This window comes from Grampus griseus (assembly GCF_964374135.1).
Source record: "Grampus griseus genome assembly, chromosome: 6".
Lineage (NCBI taxonomy): Eukaryota > Metazoa > Chordata > Mammalia > Artiodactyla > Delphinidae > Grampus > Grampus griseus.
The window spans coordinates 83,680,998-83,700,442 of NC_139000.1; the positions used below are offsets into that span (position 1 = coordinate 83,680,998).

The 19,445-nt window shown below is 38.5% G+C and overlaps 1 protein-coding gene across 5 annotated transcripts in view; it reads right to left on the minus strand.

The window, feature by feature from the left end:
- Nucleotides 1-19,445, minus strand: part of TUT7 (terminal uridylyl transferase 7) — a 67,786-nt gene that overhangs the window by 10,282 nt on the left and 38,059 nt on the right. For 2 of the 5 annotated variants that reach the window (XM_082655868.1, XM_082655867.1), the window contains exons 17-28: nt 18,211-18,268; nt 13,271-13,374; nt 12,518-12,607; nt 11,560-11,673; nt 11,308-11,385; nt 10,507-10,684; nt 6,857-6,904; nt 6,679-6,770; nt 5,227-5,342; nt 3,768-4,093; nt 1,521-1,597; nt 1,092-1,155 (exon numbers count right to left, since the gene is read on the minus strand). In XM_082655868.1, coding sequence (XP_082511994.1) covers nt 1,092-1,155; nt 1,521-1,597; nt 3,768-4,093; nt 5,227-5,342; nt 6,679-6,770; nt 6,857-6,904; nt 10,507-10,684; nt 11,308-11,385; nt 11,560-11,673; nt 12,518-12,607; nt 13,271-13,374; nt 18,211-18,268 — 1,345 coding nt within the window. Of the gene's footprint in view, nt 1-1,091; nt 1,156-1,520; nt 1,598-3,631; nt 3,667-3,767; nt 4,094-5,226; nt 5,343-6,678; nt 6,771-6,856; nt 6,905-10,506; nt 10,685-11,307; nt 11,386-11,559; nt 11,674-12,517; nt 12,608-13,270; nt 13,375-18,210; nt 18,269-19,445 lie in introns of all 5 variants that reach the window. The other 3 variants (XM_082655869.1, XM_082655871.1, XM_082655870.1) reach the window with 3 other exon arrangements.

Genomic DNA, 19,445 nt, shown 5'->3' on the forward strand with positions numbered 1-19,445 from the left:
GCAGAGATAAAAATCCCATCCGTACCATTGCTGAAGGAGGTGCATGACCCACACTTGTATACCCTTGACCTCCCCTCCAACCAACCCTCCTCACCCTCATCCCACTTAGTGTCACCCACTCAGGACAAAACTGTTCTCAGCTCTGTTGTAAGAGTCTAACTCCAATTTCCTCTTGGCTTGCCTCTTTCTTTCACTTGATTCTCTGCTTAAATGTTACTCTATCAGAGAGGCCTCCTCCCTCCCAACATTCTCTTTCCCTTTTCCTGCTTTATATTTCTTAGCATCTGTCCCACGTGAAATATTTGTCTCTCTTCTGACAAGAATGCAGAGTAAATGAGAGAAGGGGCTTTGCTGATTCACTGCTGTATCTTCAGTGTTTAGGCCCACACCCTGAACTTAGAGGGGGCGGGTGGGTGGGAGGTGTGGCTTAATAAATATTTGTTGAAGGAATGAATAAATGACGCAGCTGAGAGAGAGAGTTCAGGTCAATGATTACTTTCTTTCCTTACTTTGGTGCATGGTAAATAATCTCCATGAGAATACACTGCTGACAAGACAGTGGCAATTTCAAAGCAGAAACAACAAGTATAGAAGAGGAACAAATAACTAGACTATGGTTCCTACTCAAGGATGGTATAAGAATCACCTAGAACATTTAAAAAATACACAGGCCTAAGCCTAGCCCCTGAAGCATCTGATTTAAGAAATGAAGGTTGGGCTTCCCTGGTGGCGCAGTGGTTGAGAGTCTGCCTGCCGATGCAGGGGACACGGGTTCGTGCCCTGGTCCGGGAGGATCCCACATGCCGCGGAGCGGCTGGGCCCGTGAGCCATGGCTGCTGAGCCTGCGCGTCTGGAGCCTGTACTCCGCAACGGGAGAGGCCATAACAGTGAGAGGCCCACGTACCACAAAAAGGAAAAAAAAAAGAAATGAAGGTGGGGTCAGGGTAGCTGTATTTTTAAAAGTTCCCCAAGTGATTCTGATGTCCAATCCCTGTTAAAACCACTTATTCAAAGGAAGTGCCTCAAAAGGCATGTGGTACACTATGCAGTAAATAAAATAACACACATTTTTTTTTTTCAAACCCACATACCTGACTGGGGACTCAAAAATATAGATGTTTTTTGTTTCTTTTGGTCTTCATGTAAAAGCACTGCCTAAAAAACGAAATAGACTGGTTTACAAAGTCGAAAGGAACAGCATCCGAAACAGCCTGAAAACTGTAACTAAATCCAAGGAGAGCTGAAATTAGGCATGTGGGTGGCAGAACTTTGCAAGTTAATCAACAAGCAAGACACATCTGCAGGACCCCTTAAAGCACACCCGGTGAGCTGGTGCACAGCAAGCTCATCACAACCTGTGCCTCGGGCAGAGCAGAGGAGCCACGAGGATGGAGACAGGGAGGGCCTGGGGCAGCCCAGCACCTCCGAGCACCTGGCACAGAGCTGCTAGCACTCAGTAAGTGTTTGCAGGAGAGACAGAGGATGGGAGGGTTTCCTGCTCAGGCCTGAGCTAGGTTTACCTGAACAAATGTGCCAGTTGGTCTCAAAGGGCTAGGTGAAGAAGGGGATCCAAATACACAATCAGATTTAGACAGACCTGAGAAAGAAATCAGCACTTTTTGTTCCTACTTTAAATCCAAAGTAGTAGCCCTGTTTCAAACTTTCACAGAATGATTTTCTGTTGATATGACAGAAACTCTACTCAGTATACTGTGTGGACAAAATAATAACATATTGGAAGAAATGAGAGGGAGCAACATAATTTTTAGACAGAAAGAAGCTGATTATTTTTAATTGCTCTTGGAGGAAATTCACCATACTCTAGCCCCACTCCTCCCCTTTTTATTTTACTTTTATATTATGACTACTTGATTTAATGTGAAAACACTGCAGTCTGAAGAAACCAAGATTCTAGTGCTTTCCGTAGCTTTGATAATACCCCATCCCTGCCCCAGGATATCCCATCTCTCTTTGATTTGCTACTGCCCCCTAGGCAGCCAGAATCACCACTCTAACTACTTTTTTTTTTTTTTAATTTTGGCCAGATCTTAGTTCCCCGACCACAGACTGGCCCACAGCAGTGAAAGTGCCCCGAGTCCTAACCATTGGACGGCCAGGGAATTCCCTGCTCTAACTATTTTGAGAGATTCACTAGCAGGCAACTTAAAACTTGCTACTAGCTAGAAAGAAGAGATCATCCAAGCTGCGGGAGGACAGGGGCATTCCTTCACCACTCTTGTACCGAAGAGGAACGCAATGCTCCTGCTCTGAGTAAACACAACACCTGAGTTTTCTGAAGGGTAGCCTACAAAAGGAATTTTGGTGAGACTATATTACATCTTATCTATACCGTTTATAGTTTCCTCATCTGTAAACTGGAGATATCAATAATACCACATTTAATGGGGCTGTGGTGAAAATGAGATGAAATTACCCATCATAAGTGCTCAATGAATGTTAGCTATTGCTTTTAATTTCTTTTAAACATTTTACCTCTTATAATTATAAAAGAAGATCATTTTATTCTGGTATACATCCCTTGTTAGGGCAAAAAAGTTTGAATTTGAATTCCTTAGAAGTAGGACAAGCTGAAGCTGTAACTTTCATAAACATTTAAGTCCTATTTTAAAATCAATCATGAAAACAATTTAAAAATATATTTCTTTTCATATAAAGCTCATTTAAAAAAAATAAGGATAGCTGATCTAAAAAGTTTCTACCTTAAGAAAAAGAGATACTATATTGCTGATATGATATCATAGAATGGAAGAGAGGTATTAGTGTTCCAGGAACAACAAGGACTAGAGTGAGTATTTTAAGGAAATTGTCAGTGCTGACATTTTTTATGCTGCACATAAACATCATTTACAATCGAGGACAAGAACAGGGTTACCACTTTAATCAAAAACATTATTTCTCAGGGTTTCATTTCCATGCTAATCAAATTTCATCCACTTTCACAGGTTTGTTCTGAGAAAAGAAAGTGAGAGCATATAAACTGCTTTGTAAACCATAACTTATCCCCCCACACACAAAGAACGCTTACTCTTAACAGTCTGTTAAAAAGATGCCCATAACGGACACTTCACCCATTTAATAGAAAAAGTGGATTAAGATCTGACAACTCAAAGGGGCAAGATCTGTGGATGATTTTCAACTATGGACTGATAGTATCAATATATTTTTCCTCATCATAAGAATAATCATGCTCACTGCAGAAAATTATTAAAATGATGAAATGCAAAGACAATCCGCTGCAGGTAGAGGCACCACTAACTGTGTAACCCTTCTACTTCTAGTCCCCTTTCTAGGCCTGTGCGCACATGTATTTAAACAACAATACAAGCGGCTCCTTCACGAACTGTATGGTGTCCTGAGATCACTCCCCCATGGCCCTGCAGCGCTTCCATTTCAAAAGTGCACACACTGAGTAGCAAAGCTCAAGTGGTAGCTTGTTTTCTGGTCACTTAGGTTACATTTTTTAGGTACTGGGGATTACCAGGTCTTCGATTCACTGATAATCTTATCAGAAAAGTCAACCAAATGACTCTGATAAGCCTCTCAAAAAACCAGCAATAAGTGTTCAAGACATAGAGAGGATCAGAAGTAAAGGCAGGAGAGGTGGGTTCACCTTCTTAAAAACAAAATCTTTTCCAGTAAATAGATCTGTTAAAGAAATAAATATAAATAAAATAGTTAAGAACTCTAAAAAAGAGATTTCCCTTGAGATGTGAGTGCGAACATCAAGGTGTGATGGGTGTGCATACCTGAAGAGCCTTTAAACTGTGGGCATTCCTTTTTAATATGCCCTTCTCTTCCACAAATAAAACAACGTTTTTCTCTTAAGTCTTTGTCGTCTTGTCTCTTCCATTTTTCCACTGGTGGCCTGAGAATTTTCTCTCTCCCCAGGTCAACAGCTGCTCTCACTGGCTTGGCTTTCTGAAGTGTGCACTGCATGGGCTTATCTTCTTTTGTTGATACCTCCCTCTCTGTGTACTTGTTTTGAATTTCTTTGTCTTCTTTGCTTCTTTTCTCTTTGTTCTCGGGGTATCTTTGGTTCAGTGTATCTTCCTGATCTCGCCGTCGCCTCACTCTGTAGAAGATATAATATTAGTAGGAAAAATCTGAACAAAAACCTAAATAAATTCCTAAGACCACTTCAGGTTTAGGAGACAACCAGATATAGGCGGCATCAGAGGGAAAAACAAGAATTTAACAATTTAAGTTCATCTTCTCTATTAAGAAGCAACCTCAGGGCTTAAGGGTGTAGTTTTTTTCATTTTCACAAGTACTCTAGTGCTGTAAAACCAGTTTTTGCAACTAGTGGAACTCCTTAATATAATACCTACTCTGATACTGATGCAATGAAACTCAAATTATCCTTGGAGTGATTTCTTAAACCTTTCTGGCCCATGAGCATTCTTTACCAGCACTGGAAACTTGAGACATGAAACTTTAGGTTCACAAGGAAACAATGGTTATAAGGAGATTTATGTTCTTAAACTGTCAAAATTATTTCTTCCTTGACCTACATGATCAGTGACTATTATCTGAATAAAAATAAAGTACTAAATAAGAGCCTTGAATTCCAGATGGTGACTTATTCTAAGTGGCAAGTTTTTAAATGAGAATATTATCGTCCAGTTAAAAATACCACCACCACCCCAAAATAAGAATGTGTCCCAAGCAAGCAACCTAACCTAACCTAACCCGCTCTGCCCTCCTGCAATCATTATCATAAGAAAGCATGGGGCCCAAACTGAGTAGGTCACCATAGCAATTATTAAGTACACCCCAGTTATTGTACACAGAAGTGTAATTGAGATCCTAAAAAAAAAAAAAACCCATTTTACTTTTCATTGACTGAAATGATTCTGAACTCCTCACTGCTGTAAAAGGGAAGAATTTCAGTTTCCTCTTTTGTTCTTATATCCCTGTTGGAGAGTGTGATAACCAAATGATCAAGTGATGATTAGGGCTGTGCCCCAAATTAGGAAAGGTGACGGGGCCTGGAAGACTGTCTCCTGTACACCCTAGTTAATCCTAGTCATCTGCACTTAAAGCCATGTTTTAAATCACTTCATTTTCATGGTAAAAAAAAAGCTCAAATTTATCTGAGAACTGCTGGATTTAATACAAGTTTATTTTGTTACAAGAGAACCTCATTTAAAAACTGGTACAGCAAGAAAACAAAAACAAAACCACCCCTTTTGAATATCTGCTTACCTTCTCCTCATAGGACAGTCCTTCATGAAGTGTCCAATTTTCCCACAAATTCGGCAACATCTATCATTTGGGGCCAGCTCGCCTTCAGTTAGCACATCTGGATCAAAAAAGTACTCCTAGCAGAATATAAATACATAAAAATCTGAACTATTAATATGAGATCCAAACACAAAAACTAACCAATATCAATCAGGAATCTCACTGACATACCAACATCGATATATTAATTTTAATAGTTATTATTATATTGCTTAATTCCAAAATCAAAACCATTAAGAGGTCTAATTCAGGATAGGCTTACCTAAATTCATTTTTGTTTATTACTATTCGTCATGCAGGACACTGTTTAACCATAAAGGTAGCTTGTTCCCTTCCACACTTCTGAACAAAAGCATTACACATCCCTGTGAGTCAGCTTCCTAGGACTTGGGAGAAGCTGAGGCCAGGTACAAAGACTTCATTTTCTCATAAAATGAAAAGGCTAAAACCTAAAAAGAAAGAAGCTATGTGCTGTTGCTTTGTTGTGGCTTCTGAAGGAAAATATCAGAGGAAAGGAAAGACAATGGTCTGGACTCTAGCCTCTTTGCCACCAAAATTAAGGTGGGTACCAGCAGAAGTGGCATCACCTGGGAGCTTGCAGGACATACAGTCTTGGGCCCCACTCCAGACCTCCTGAATCAGAACCTACATTTTAACAAAATCCCCAGGTGATTTGTTTGAACAAGTTTCAAAAGCACTGGTGTAGAAGACCACCACAGCAGTATCTAGCAAAAAATAGATGTAGAGATGTAATCAAATGCTGAACATGCTTATACACCCAATAACTTAAGGTTCATTTAAAAAGTCTTTATTAAGAAAATTAATGCAGGAAAAAAACCCCTTTGTTTTTAACATAAAACTCTCTAGTTCCTAACCCCTTCCCGTTTTCTCTCACTGAAATGAATTTTTATAATGCAGTTTTGTTTTGTTTTTAATGAGTGTGGTTCCATAAAAACCTGATTATTAGGTTATATGAGAACAGACAGATCTTTAGCACAGGCAGCACTGACTCTCTCTTGTCCCATTAAGGGATTTATTACTCTTTGCAAGCAGACTGGAAAAATCTAGACGTCATATGAGGGGGTGGGGGATGTCCTTAGATATGTGCAAACTGGGTTTGCAGAGGCTGGTATGGAGCTGAATGCTTGGTGGAACAGCAGTGCCACCAATGTGTGTTACCGACGAAAAGCAGCAGCAACAAAATTATTAATTTTCCCACCCAAACTCCACTTCCGGCTATCTCTTCCTGTTCTCCTGATAAATGGCTTCAAAACAGGGATGTTTATTAAAAGGTTTTTATCTTGGCTAGACTCACCAAACTTCCAGAGTATTTAGATTACTATTGAAGTAATGTATACAAATTAGGTGCTTAAATGGCTTTTAGAATTGGTTTTTTGTATTTCCAAAACTCACCATTTTTGAGGGGTAGTCCTTTGGAAATCCTTTGACTGGAATACCAAATACTCTTCTCCCATTTATAAATGCTTTCATTATAAAATTTGTCACTAAGGAGAAAAGAGTAAAGGCTCAATTGGAGGGATTAAAAGTAAAAGAGATGGCATTAATATTTATAAACGAAGTAATAACTTACTTTTCCTTGATAATCCAGCTCCAAGATTATGATTCAAATCAAATGGATCTAAGTAAAGAAAATTAATGAAAACATAAAAAGATAATCAAATAGGAAATACCAGTATTCATACATTAAGTGAGGTCTATATAACAAGAAGAAAGTGTTACATACTTTATCATTAATAAAAGTATTAAATGACTGCCTTTTTAATGAGTTTTAAGTCTATAATACAACTAAGTAATATATATATATATATTCCTAAATATAAGGCAAGTTTTCCCACAAAAGTATCCATCAGAAAAGAGGGTATTGCTTTATATTTGAATCCTTAAAGAGTCCTTCATATTATGAGAAGGTGCTTCATTTTGAACAACAAAATACTGTTTGGAGAAGACGTATTAGTCTGATATTACCTAATCATGCTAGTTTTACAGGCATATAGAAGTCACAAATATATTTAAAACATTTTAGTACTGAATGCTCCTGCTAATTAACAGCCTTTAAAACATCATTTTAGAAAATAATTTATCACGAAGCTCATAAAACATAAGATAAATGAAAACACACACAGACACACACACCTGTCCCAGTAGCATACCAATGGCTATCTGGATCTCCATTTCCAGTAAAAGCTTTATATAAAGACTCCTGGGACTTCCCTGGTGGTGCAGTGGTTAGGAATCTGCCTGCCAATGCAGGGGACACGGGTTCAATCCCTGGTCCGGGAAGATCCCACATGCTGAGGAGCAACTAAGCCCGTGTACCACAACTACTAAGCCTGTGCTCTACAGCCCGAGAGCCACAACTACTGAAGCCCACGTGCCTATAGCCTATTCTCCGCAATAAGAGAAGCCACTGCAATGAAAAGCCCGTACACCTCAACGAAGAGTAGCCCCCGCTCGCCACAATTAAAGCCTGCATGCGCAACGAAGACCCAATGCAGCCAAAAAAAAGACTCCTGTATGATCTTTTTTTTTAATCAAATGGCTTGTGTTAGAATTTTATTTATTCATTTATTTATTTATTTATTGGCTGTGTTGGGTCTTTGTTGCTGTGCGCAGACTTTCTCTAGTTGTGGCGAGCGGAGGCTACTCTTCGTTTCAGTGCACGGACTTCTCTTTGCGGTGGCTTCTCTTTGTTGCGGAGCATGGGCTCTAGGTGTGTGGGCTTCAGTAGCTGTGGCGCATGGGCTTAGTTGCTCCGCGGCATGTGGGATCTTCCCTGACCAGGGCTCAAAACCGTGTCCCCTGCATTGGCAGGTGGATTCTTAACCACTGCGCCACCAGGGAAGTCCCTCCCACATGATCTGAAATGTCTGCATCTCAAATATCTTAGATAGGTATATAAACATGATGTATCTGAAATATTATTTGTTAGATGATCCAAAAAGTGGTAGAAATGATGAAAAAAATGCTGATGTCAAAGATGTATGTGAGATCTGAATAAACTGGTTCATGAAATAAATTCAGGTAAAGCACTATTTCTAAGCCAAAATACTATTTTATATTGGATTTAAAATAAAAATATACAGAATAATTCACAATTTAAACATTATGTATAGATATTTAATTATTTCCAATAAATGTCCAGAAACATATTCAAGAAAGCAAAGGAAAAAATAAACCCAAAACCTTTTTTGGGGATCATCTCATTAAGAAAATGGAGGATGTATATGGTACATACAAAAGGAGTAAAGGGGGCTTCCCTGGTGGCACAGTGGTTGAGAGTCCGCCTGCCGATGCAGGGGATACGGGTTTGTGCCCCGGTCAGGGAGGATCCCACATGCCACGGAGCGGCTGGGCCCGTGAGCCATGGCTGCTGAGCCTGCGCGTCCGGAGCCTGTGCTCCGCAATGGGAGAGGCCACAACAGTGAGAGGCCCGCGTACCGCAAAAAAAAAAGAAAAAAAAAGAGTAACGAAGTAAAAAGAGGCATTCCTTCTGGTTGTCTGTTATGCTTCTAATGTATAATAACTGGGGTATACCATTTGGGATTTAGACCCACTAAGAGTTTACTGGCGTATAGGACCCTTTACTCAGTATAACCCTGTACTAATAACTGCTATGAGAAGGTTACCTTTCTAGTAGGTTTGGTCATGCTTTCTTCTGGTGATTTTTATGTGTGTGCTATGTGGAAGTATTTTTGGTTGTTTGCTTGGTGTAGCAGAGATACTACGATATTAGCTATCATACAGACACTACAAACTACCACCACTGAAATTTCTCAGTTCTAGAATAACTAGTTAAAAGTCTTCCGTCTAATATAGCCTATTACTAATGGCTCGTTTGTAAATAATGTAAAGTTAAAAGCAAAAGATAATGAGGCTTCAAAAAATTAAGAAAAAAATATTAATAATTGGCAGACCATAAGAACCCACTCTGATAGCGGAAAGGTTTAAGACAAAGTTCTATGTTTTTGACATATCAGATACCAAAAAGTTAAAACTGTATCTATAACTCATTGTCATCTGAATTTAATTTTACAAATGTTCACAGTATTTTAATACTTTCAATAAGCAGAAGTAATGATAAAAGCATAACCTAAAGTAATACATTATTTAGGTGATATGATTATATTAAAAATAAATTTAAAAAGACCCAAATCAACAAAATATTTAAGCCATTTCTCAATTCATTTTTAAACATTTAAACTCCATTTTGTCTTTAAAATTAAAAATCCCACAAATTTATCATTTGTGGAATGTGTGGAATTCCACATTTATCATATGTGGAATCTAAAAAATAAAACAAACAAATGAATGTAATGAAACAGAAACAGACTCACAGATATAGAGAACAAACTAGTGGTTACCAGTAGGGAAAGGGAAATGGGGAGGGGCGAGATAGGGGTATGGGATTAAGAGACACAAACTACTATATATCAAATAGATAAGCAACAAGAATATACCGTACAGCACAGGGAATATAGCCAATATTTTATAATAACTTTAAATGGAGAATAATCTATAAAAATATCGAATCACTATTTTATACACAGGAAGCTAATATAATATTGTAAAACAAGTACACAACAATAAAAAAAAACCAGTACTGAGCAACCACTGAAAATAATTTGGTGAATATATAAATATATATATAGTTAATAAAAAATTTACAAAGATAGAAACAAAAATCTCCCAAAGTGGAAATAAACAATCAAATATCAATACAAACACAATGGCCCACGGATCTTAGCATTCAAGGAAGTCTTCAGCACAGGCGAAATAAATGGCAAATTTTATATCTAACTACTTATAGGTAAACTTCTCCATCAATAAACTGCAAATAAGGACCTTGAAAACTGACTTTCGGAGGTACTCTTCAAACCCTCACTTAGGAAGGTTTTAAAAGTCCCACTATTTTGAAGCTGGCTTACCTCTATAGCAACCTTATTCTCCAGTACCTGTTAAACACAGGTAAAGGGCTTGTCATGGTGAACAAAGACTTTTGGATTTGTGAGAGACCCCATGGGAGGGCATCAGCCATTTAAAAATAAATCTTTAAGTTGGAAACAGACAAGTCTGCCTGATGTGGACAGTAACGGGATGGCTGCAAGGCGCACCCCGATCAGTGGCTCATGGCTGCTCTGGGAGAGCTCTGCAAGGATGAAGAACACCCTCACAGTTCAATCTCTATATTCTATTCAGTTTTAAGTTTGATTTTATTTGTACCTTCAATAACAATGTATTTTGATGTCCACTGTTTCTTAAAAGTTGTAAGCAGACTTTTTCTCCTGATGCTAATAACATGTTCTTTAAAATCAAATTCCTCTGTGTAGAAACGAAGAAGTCCCAACCATAGCTGCCCAACAGATTCTGTATTTTTTCCATATTCTGGCCAATAGGTGGGCTAGAAATAGAAGGAACAAGAGATATCATGCTCTATAGTAAAGTGTTAATATCAATAGTCATTTGTATCTTAGGGAGTAAATCTGGGTTTATTTTAATTAACTAGAGTTTAAATACATAAAAATATAATTATATAACTTTTCTTTTATATTTTAAAATATCATTTACATGAGTTTATTAATCTCTACCCTATGACTTGGAGACAGAAAGAGCTCAGGGTTTTAAATGCCAAACCTCAGAATGCATGTTTGTGGAAGAATCTGGAAATAAATTTTAAGAGCCTTGGTGACACCTGGTTATTATATCTCTGTAACTGAGAGTCTTTCCAAATTCTCTGTAGGAAACCATAGAGCAAATATTTGTTCATTTGGAATAAAGTTACTTGACCATTTGGAATTACTGGGCATTAAAGAAATCCTGAATATAGTCCCTAGAAACTCACCTGGCTTAAAAAAAATGTTTTCAACTTCAAAGGAATCATCTGTATGTGCTATTTTTTTTTTACTGTCATAATATAAATAAATATTACAAGTGATAATATAGTTGTTGACCATCTACACTACAGCATAGGATAGGTAACTTTCAGTCAAGGATGTAAAAATTCTTTACTATTAAAATACGTACCAGTTCATCTATTTGATCAAAAAAATAAATATTCCAGCCATCAACAAATATTTCAGGTTTCTTTTCACCTTTGTATATCTGAAATTAATTTTTAAACTATTAGTATGGATTACAAACTTAATGCATTGATACAAAAACTTGTAGGAAAATAGTAAAAATTTTAACTACAGAACCACAGAATTTTAGAGAAGGAAGAGGGCTCAAAGATCACCCAGCTCTACAGATGAGAAATACAATTTCTTTTACTAATACCTCTTGAAGGACAGGAATGACTGGTGGGTTCCTCTGCTGGAGAAAATATAGCACCATAAGCGTGTATGCATATGACGATAAGCTGCCTCTAGAAGCATCGCCAATATCGCACATCTGGGGGGAAGGAAAAGGAGGAACAAAGGAAAGACCACCAATGTCTTCTGCTACACTTGCATCTATTCTATTGTCACTAAGAATAAGGTGCTTCTACAGGGCACTAATATAAAAATTACATTTTCAAATGCTAAAATATGCCAACAAAACCAAATAAGACCAACCAAATAAATAAATAAATAAATAAAAATCAAAGCAAAACAAACCCTAACAAAGCTGTGGAACTATCAGCCAGAAGCAATATTAGGTTACCACGTAAAATTTAAGCAACAAAATTTTAGCTTGCTGAGTAGGGCTTCTCAAATAGTTAAAAGAAGCATTTGACATGGCTATGGTTCTTTAAAAATACACACTTATCTTTTCTTTTTCTTTTTTTAATTGAAGTATAGTTGATTTACAATATTATATTAGTTCCAGGTGTACAACATAGTGATACAATATTTTTATAGACTATAGTCCGTTTAAAGTTATAACAAAGTAGGGAATTCCTTGGAGGTCCAGTGGTCAGGACTCTGCACTCTCATTGACGAGGGCCCGGGTTCAATCCCTGGTCAGGGAACTAAAATCCCACAAGACGTGCGGTGAGGCCAAAAAAAGTTTTTGCAAAATAATGGCCATATTCTCTGTGCTGTACAATATATCCTTGTTGCTTATTTACTTTATACATAGTACTTTGTGTCTCTTAATCCCATAATACCCCTATCGCTCCACTTCCTCTTCCCACTGGTAACGACTAGTTTGTTTTCTATATCACTGAGTCTGTTTCTGTTATGGACTTATGTTTTCAACAAGGTTGAAGATGTAATGAAATTTCCTGATAAATCACAAGAGGAAGCATACTCACCTTTGTAAATACTTTCATGGTATAGCACAAATATTTCACTCTGGGATCAATGGCTGAATAAGCAGATAAGAGCCTTGTGTTATGAAGGGCCTGTTAAAAGGGAAATTACACTATAAGTCTACCAGTTAGAAGAAAAAGTTTTAAGACGGAATATTCTGAAAAGGTTTACACTGTAATTCATTTTAGGATGAAGACATTTAGGCTGAAACTAATATTTTTCCCCTGAAGACAAACTTCATTAACTTACTAGATAAGAATTATAAGTGACATCTGATCTCAGGCCTCCTTAGTCTAAACATTCCTAGAAAATATAGGCTATTAAAATAATCAGTTCCATTTAAGTCAATGTAAGATCTGCACCCCCCACTTCCTGCCCATTATTCAAATTAAATGTCCTTAGGGGCCAGAGAGGTCCCATAAAGCCCTGAAATAAACCAGGTATGAGACCAAAGACACACACACACACAAACACACACACACACATACACGCTCCAAAATTAAAACAAAGTTCAAGCCAAACAAAAAGCACTTGCCACTCTGACCTCATTTTAAATGAATACTAATATTAACTCAATTCTATGTTATATCCCCAGCCTCAGAACACTGCCAGGCACTTAGCAAGCACTCATAAATAACTACTGAAAGAATGAACTGGATGAAATGAATGGTTTAATTTTACTGAAAGATTGTGTAAATTAAGAGATACTTGCTCCCCTTCATCTCCATAAAGAAAAAGTCTAAAGAAAATCTTACCAATGTGTTATACAAACTGATGTCCACTTCCAGACCACTTCTCAAATGGAAGAACTTTACAATTGGCACCTTTGCTGTTGTAATAGGCAAGATGTTTCTCAGCCCTAGGTTGGGAAATAAGATAGTGTCATTAAATACAGCAGCAGGGGATATAAGTTGCTCTTATGTTAATGTGAGTCACTAAGACTAGTCAAAGAATTCTCTGTTATTAACAAACATCTGGGAAGACTCTTCTGGCAAAGTTTACATTTGTTAAACACATCAATATCTGAAGTACAAGAATGAACAAGGCAGCCACTGCTCTTCAGGAACTCAATGGATCATGTGCATGTGTATAGGGCTGTCAGTCTGATAAACATCACAAAAGAGGAAACTACTACAGAATCTGGACTATGTGGGCCCTACCTATTCTCTCCATATGACTACACATATAATATGGAGAAAAGCCCATAGGGGTAATCATCAGAATCCTCAAAACAAAAATTACTCATCCTGGAGCTAGAAGCTATGTCAGTAAAAGAAAGGAATCGACTTCAACAGAGAAGTAAATTGCTTGAGCTAGGCTTTGAAAAAGAACAGGCAAAAAAAGAGAAGGCTGACGGGATTTACCAGGCAAGGAAAACTGCACAGGGAAAGGGTAGATGCCTGAAGCAGAACGGCATGTTCAGGGAACTTCCATGGAATCGTTCAGGCTACAGAGTGGACTTGAGGGAAAGAAAGAATGAGTAATAGGAGATGTGGTAAAAACTGGGAGGAGTCCAAATAGGGAACATATACATCCTTAGAGGCAAAGAAATGCCAATGCACTGGTGTAAGTTGGGGAGAATCACTGACCACATCTATTTAAACAAGGTCCCTGGCAATGGATAGACTGGAGGCACCCAGAAGAGAGACTAAGTGACCATTATAAAAACTGACCCAGGGCTTCCCTGGTGGCGCAGTGGTTGAGAGTCCGCCTGCCTATGCAGGGGACACGGGTTCGTGCCCCGGTCCGGGAAGATCCCACATGCCGCGGAGCGGCTGGGCCCGTGAGCCATGGCCGCTGAGCCTGCACGTCCGGAGCCTGTGCTCCGCAACGGGAGAGGCCACAACAGTGAGAGGCCCGCGTACTGCAAAAAAAAACCAAAAAACAAAAAAACTGACCTGGCAGAGAAGCAGTAAGACATGTGTGAGAGCATCCGTAACTGGATGGGTTGGGGAAGTAGAAGTAGGGGTGATAAGGAAGAAGGAGGGCTGTAACAGTAAGACCATTTCCTGAGCACCTAGATTCCTTTACAAACATTACCTCCTAAGACCATTCACCCTTACCCAAAAGATGAGGAAACAGAGACCCTGAGAAATGAACGTGCTTAGGAATGTGCAGTTGGTGAACTGTGGAGCTGGGATTCAAATCTAGGTATGACTGAATCTACTGAACCTAGTCTAGGACAGGCTAATTATCACTTCATTCATTTTGGTGATTCCAAGGAAGCCAATGTCAATAAGCAAGAAAGAGGATTCAGAAGGACGAGCCGGTAGTGGTGGCTGTAGCAGAAGGGAGGCAGTAAAGAGAAAGATGAGCTCAGCCTGAGATGTTGGGGTTTGAGCTCCTTCTGAGAGAGTTAAGTGGTGATGGCTAGAGGGCAGAAACCTAGCGGTCTGGAATATAGAAAAAAAAGTACACAGATGAAAGAAATTTCAGCAAAAAAGGTCTGTGTGGGAGATAGAAGTCTAACACACTGATAGGGAGGAGAGGCAAGGAAGCTCGTACTTACTGAACACTTTGTGTTATGTCAGGCCCTGTAGTTTAATGTATTGCCTTGCTTAATCTTAAATGCTATTTCTGTTGTTCCTGCTTTATAGATGAGAAACTGAGTGCTCATAATGAAGCTGAGTGACTTTTGGGGATCACACAGCCAGAAAGCAGGAACCCAAGATTTAAAACTAGAGAGTCTGATTCTAGAAGCCCCATTAATTACTTTGCTATACTGGCTCTAAATTAGATATCCTTTTTCTCAATCTCCTTCCCATTCTAGAATTTGACCCTGCTAACCACTTCTAAGCCTGTTCTCTAGGATTTATTCATAGCACATCATCCTGGTTCCTATTTTACCATTCCAATAGCTCTTTTTTCAGTGTCCTTCCCTAATTTCTACACTCAAGAATTAAAGCTTGGTCCTCAACTTCTCTCAAATGATCCCATGGAATTCTGTTTTATTCTTGGCTTCTGTCTCTCTTTCTTCCTTCAAGCATTTCAATACAAAACTGTTTCATTTTGTTCTTCAATCCTAACTGACAACTCCATATTTCTAACTGCTTGCTGTACTGTTAACTCTCGGAGATTATAGCTTCATGGCACGCTGGTGTTCTCTGCAAACATTCTCATTTCTCAAATACCCAGACATCAGCCTGAACCCTTATTTCCTACTTGTAGGTTCCAATTCTAGGAAATTTCCCTTTGGAATCTCTCGTATTCTTTTCCTTTTAGGATCACTGGCAACTGGTTAAGGTCCTTCTGCCCTGTCACTTAGATTATATCTTCCCTAAGAGTATATCAGCTCCCTAAAAAGTTTAAGTTTTGCTTTTATGGGGTTTCTCCCCTCTGAAGAAAGTTCAGTGGCTTCCAAATATCTACAGACTTTACCTTATCTCCTAATAGTTCCCACTTGAAATTCCTCTCAAAATGTACCAATCTTCTCACTGTCCTAAGAAATATATTACAGTGATTCTCGCACTCACATCCATGCATCTTAGAAATGACTTCTCTTCCTATCCTCTTCAAATCATGTTCATCATCATCTGAGATCAGAAAAAGCCCATCTCTTCCATGAACCTCCCCTACCCAACTCTTTTCCCAGAATCTCTCTCTTCAGAAGTTATTTAATACTTGCTGTAGTTTCTACAACTCATTTTAATAAATGAATACTACCACACATTGTTACACAGCCTGTGAGATTATCTTACGTTTGAGATCTGAAAGCTGTCAAAGACCTATACAGACTTATTTTTCTACCATCCCTAAGTGCCCAACACAGTGCTGAGCACATAACAAGTACCCAATAAAATACATGGGGAGACTGCTTTCTTAATCATAGTCCTGTAGCTATTATTCCATTTTTGTTCCATGCAATCTGCATTACATTGTAATCTGTATGTAAAAGTCATTTCTAGTCTAAAAATGACCTATTTTTAACATGGTTCATTCTTAGGAAATACACACAGGTATCTAGGGGAAAGGGACGTGATGTTTGCAGCTTAATCTCATATGGTACAGAAAAAAATCGTGAGCAAGCAAGAGATAGAATGATCAATCAAATGTGGTAAAATGTTAACAACTGGTGGATCTGAATGAAGGATAGACAGAGTTCTTTATACAATTTTTGCTGCTTTCCTTTAACTTTGAAATTATTTCAAAATCAAAAGTCAAAACCTAGCTCAGTACTAAATAACTAATAGTCACGGAAGCTTAGCAATTTAGTTTCTTTGCATAATCTTCAAAAATAAAAATAAAAAAGCATATGATCTTTAGAGGTAAAATTCCCAAAATGCTTGCTTCAATGACCAAAAAAATCATATCAAAACATATTAAAAAAATACTGATGCGCTAGGTTTTCATTAGGAGTAAATCAAAATTAAGTTTTTTCCCCCCATTACTTAAATAACACAGTATCCTCTTTAAACTCCTGTAAATAAAAAATGCAACAGGGACTTCCCTGGTGGCGCAGTGGTTAAGTATCTGCCTGCCAATGCAGGGTACACGGGTTCAAGCCCTGGTCTGGGAAGATCCCAAATGCCGCGGAGCAGCTAAGTCCATGAGCCACAACTACTGAGCCTGCGTGCCACAACTACTGAAGCCCACGCACCTACAGCCCGTGCTCTGCAATGAGAAGCCACCACAATGAGAAGCACGTGCACCGCAACAAAGAGTAGCCCCCGCGTGCAGCTACGAAGACCCAACGCAGCCAAAAATAAATAAAATATAAATAAATTTATTTAAAAAAGGAATGCAACAAAAAGGGGCATTCCAGGTGCATATTTATGTGTATGTATGTATGTATGTATGTGTGCATGCCCATGCTGTGAATTTAGGTCTACTCTTTTTTTTTTTTTTTTTTTTGCCGTACGTGGGCCTCTCACTGTTGTGGCCTCTCCCGTTGCTGAGCACAGGTTCCGGACGCGCAGGCTCAGCGGCCATGGCTCACAGGCCCAGCCGCTCCGCGGCACGTGGGATCTTCCCAGACCGGGGCACAAACCCGTGTCCCCTGCATCGGCAGATGGACTCTCAACCACTGCGCCACCAGGGAAGCCCTAGGTCTACTCTTGACTAAGATATAAGAAAGCTTTCCATGGATGGTGCACGGATTTTAAGTTCCACAAAGGCAACGACAATATCTTGCTCACTTTCATTTTCAACTCTTAGCACAGAAGTTGGATGAACCACAGTTTAAAAGAAGACTCTCACTGTTAACAGCATCCATAGCTGCCTCTGACAAAGAGAGGCAGGAGAATATGCTAATGGCATTTCAGCTCTGTGCACAATTTACAGAATCTGTACATTTTACAGCTGTAAATACTTGTTCAGGGTCACACACAGCTAAACAGCTGTAAGTACAATCCATCACCCTAGTCCGTGGTGCTTCCCACTATACTTCACATCACTGCGAGCAGCCCCTACACTTTGATTTACACAATGCTGATAAGGCAAAGCGATTCCCAAAATTTCCTGCGTGGTATATACTTTGTCTTGAAATAAAACTGACTGAGGCAAAAACATGCACACACATATTATAACCAATTCCTCAGCTTTTCATACTTAATCACATAAGATTTTTTTAAAGACACCAATACCACAAATGTTATATGAACCACTACACTGTTTCGTTGGCATTCATAAATTCTAAGTATGCAAAACACTAATAAAAAAGACAAAAATATTTTTTAGAAAAAGCTTACAGAGGTACCTGAATGTTTTTTGAGGACTCTTGCCAATTCTTCAATAGTTCTTACACAGTCCAACCCCTGCAAGAAAAATGGCACAAACAAACAAACAAAAAGGCACAAACTACTGAATCAGAAATGGAAGACAGGTTCCTAACCTTGTTATAGTTTCCATTTCCTCCAGAAATAACAAAATTAACTTCAAATTATTCTACATACATTTTTCCCTTTTAGGTGAGCGTTAATCCTCATTCATAGGAATATCCTAAGGATGTGGAAACCCTCATTGGGTTGCTCTTGGAGGCACAAGAAAGGCTGAAATCAGTGTCTCCAGAAAAGTCTCTGAACCAGCGAGGATCTCCATTTTTCCCCGCTATGTAATTATGTCACTCAGAAGTACTCTCTATGTGACAGAATTAATAAGAGGGAGCTTCTGTGGCCCGTCTTATTCATTCTGGGTAGACCTTCATTATACTTTAATTAAGAGCTGATGAAATGCTGTGGAGAGTAATTAAGCTCAGATTATTTCTCCACAGAACTAGTAAAAAATATAATGCACAAAAAGAAAGTCATACAGGAAATATGAATAATATTTCAAATATTTAAAAACATTTGGGCTGAAACTTTAAGTCCTTCTGATGGCTATATACTTCCCAGAATATATTTGGAATTTAATTTAAAAATGCCCTCAAGACTAGTTTATTAATCATGTAAAAATTCAATCTTGATGATGTACTGGGTTGGCCAAAAAGTTCGTTTGGGTTTTTCCACATTACAGGAAAACCCGAACGAACTTTTTGGCCACCCGATATAATCAGGTCATTCCATATATTGGACCCAATCTTGCTTAGCCACCTATTCACCATAGTCATGCTAGATAACTTTTGACTATTTTCCCAAGTCAGATACATCCTCAAAGGATAAAAACCTGAAACTCAAAAAAGGCATAAAAAGATCCTGAGCAACAGCAGCAATCACTCCTTTGGATATACAGCATTTGGACTGTCACAAATAAAAAATTCAGTACTTCTCAGACTTTACACCTTTTCAAAAGTATTTTACATTTTATAAATGCCTTCATATCCATGAGGGCTGGCAAACCTTTTCTGCTTTGTGGACCATGTGGCCTGTTGCAAGGACTCAACCGGTGAAGTTACAGAGTGAAAGCAGATGTAGACAATACATAAATGAAGGGGTGTGGCTGTATGCCAATAAAAATTGATATTTACAACACAGGCAGCGAGCCATAGTTCCCTGA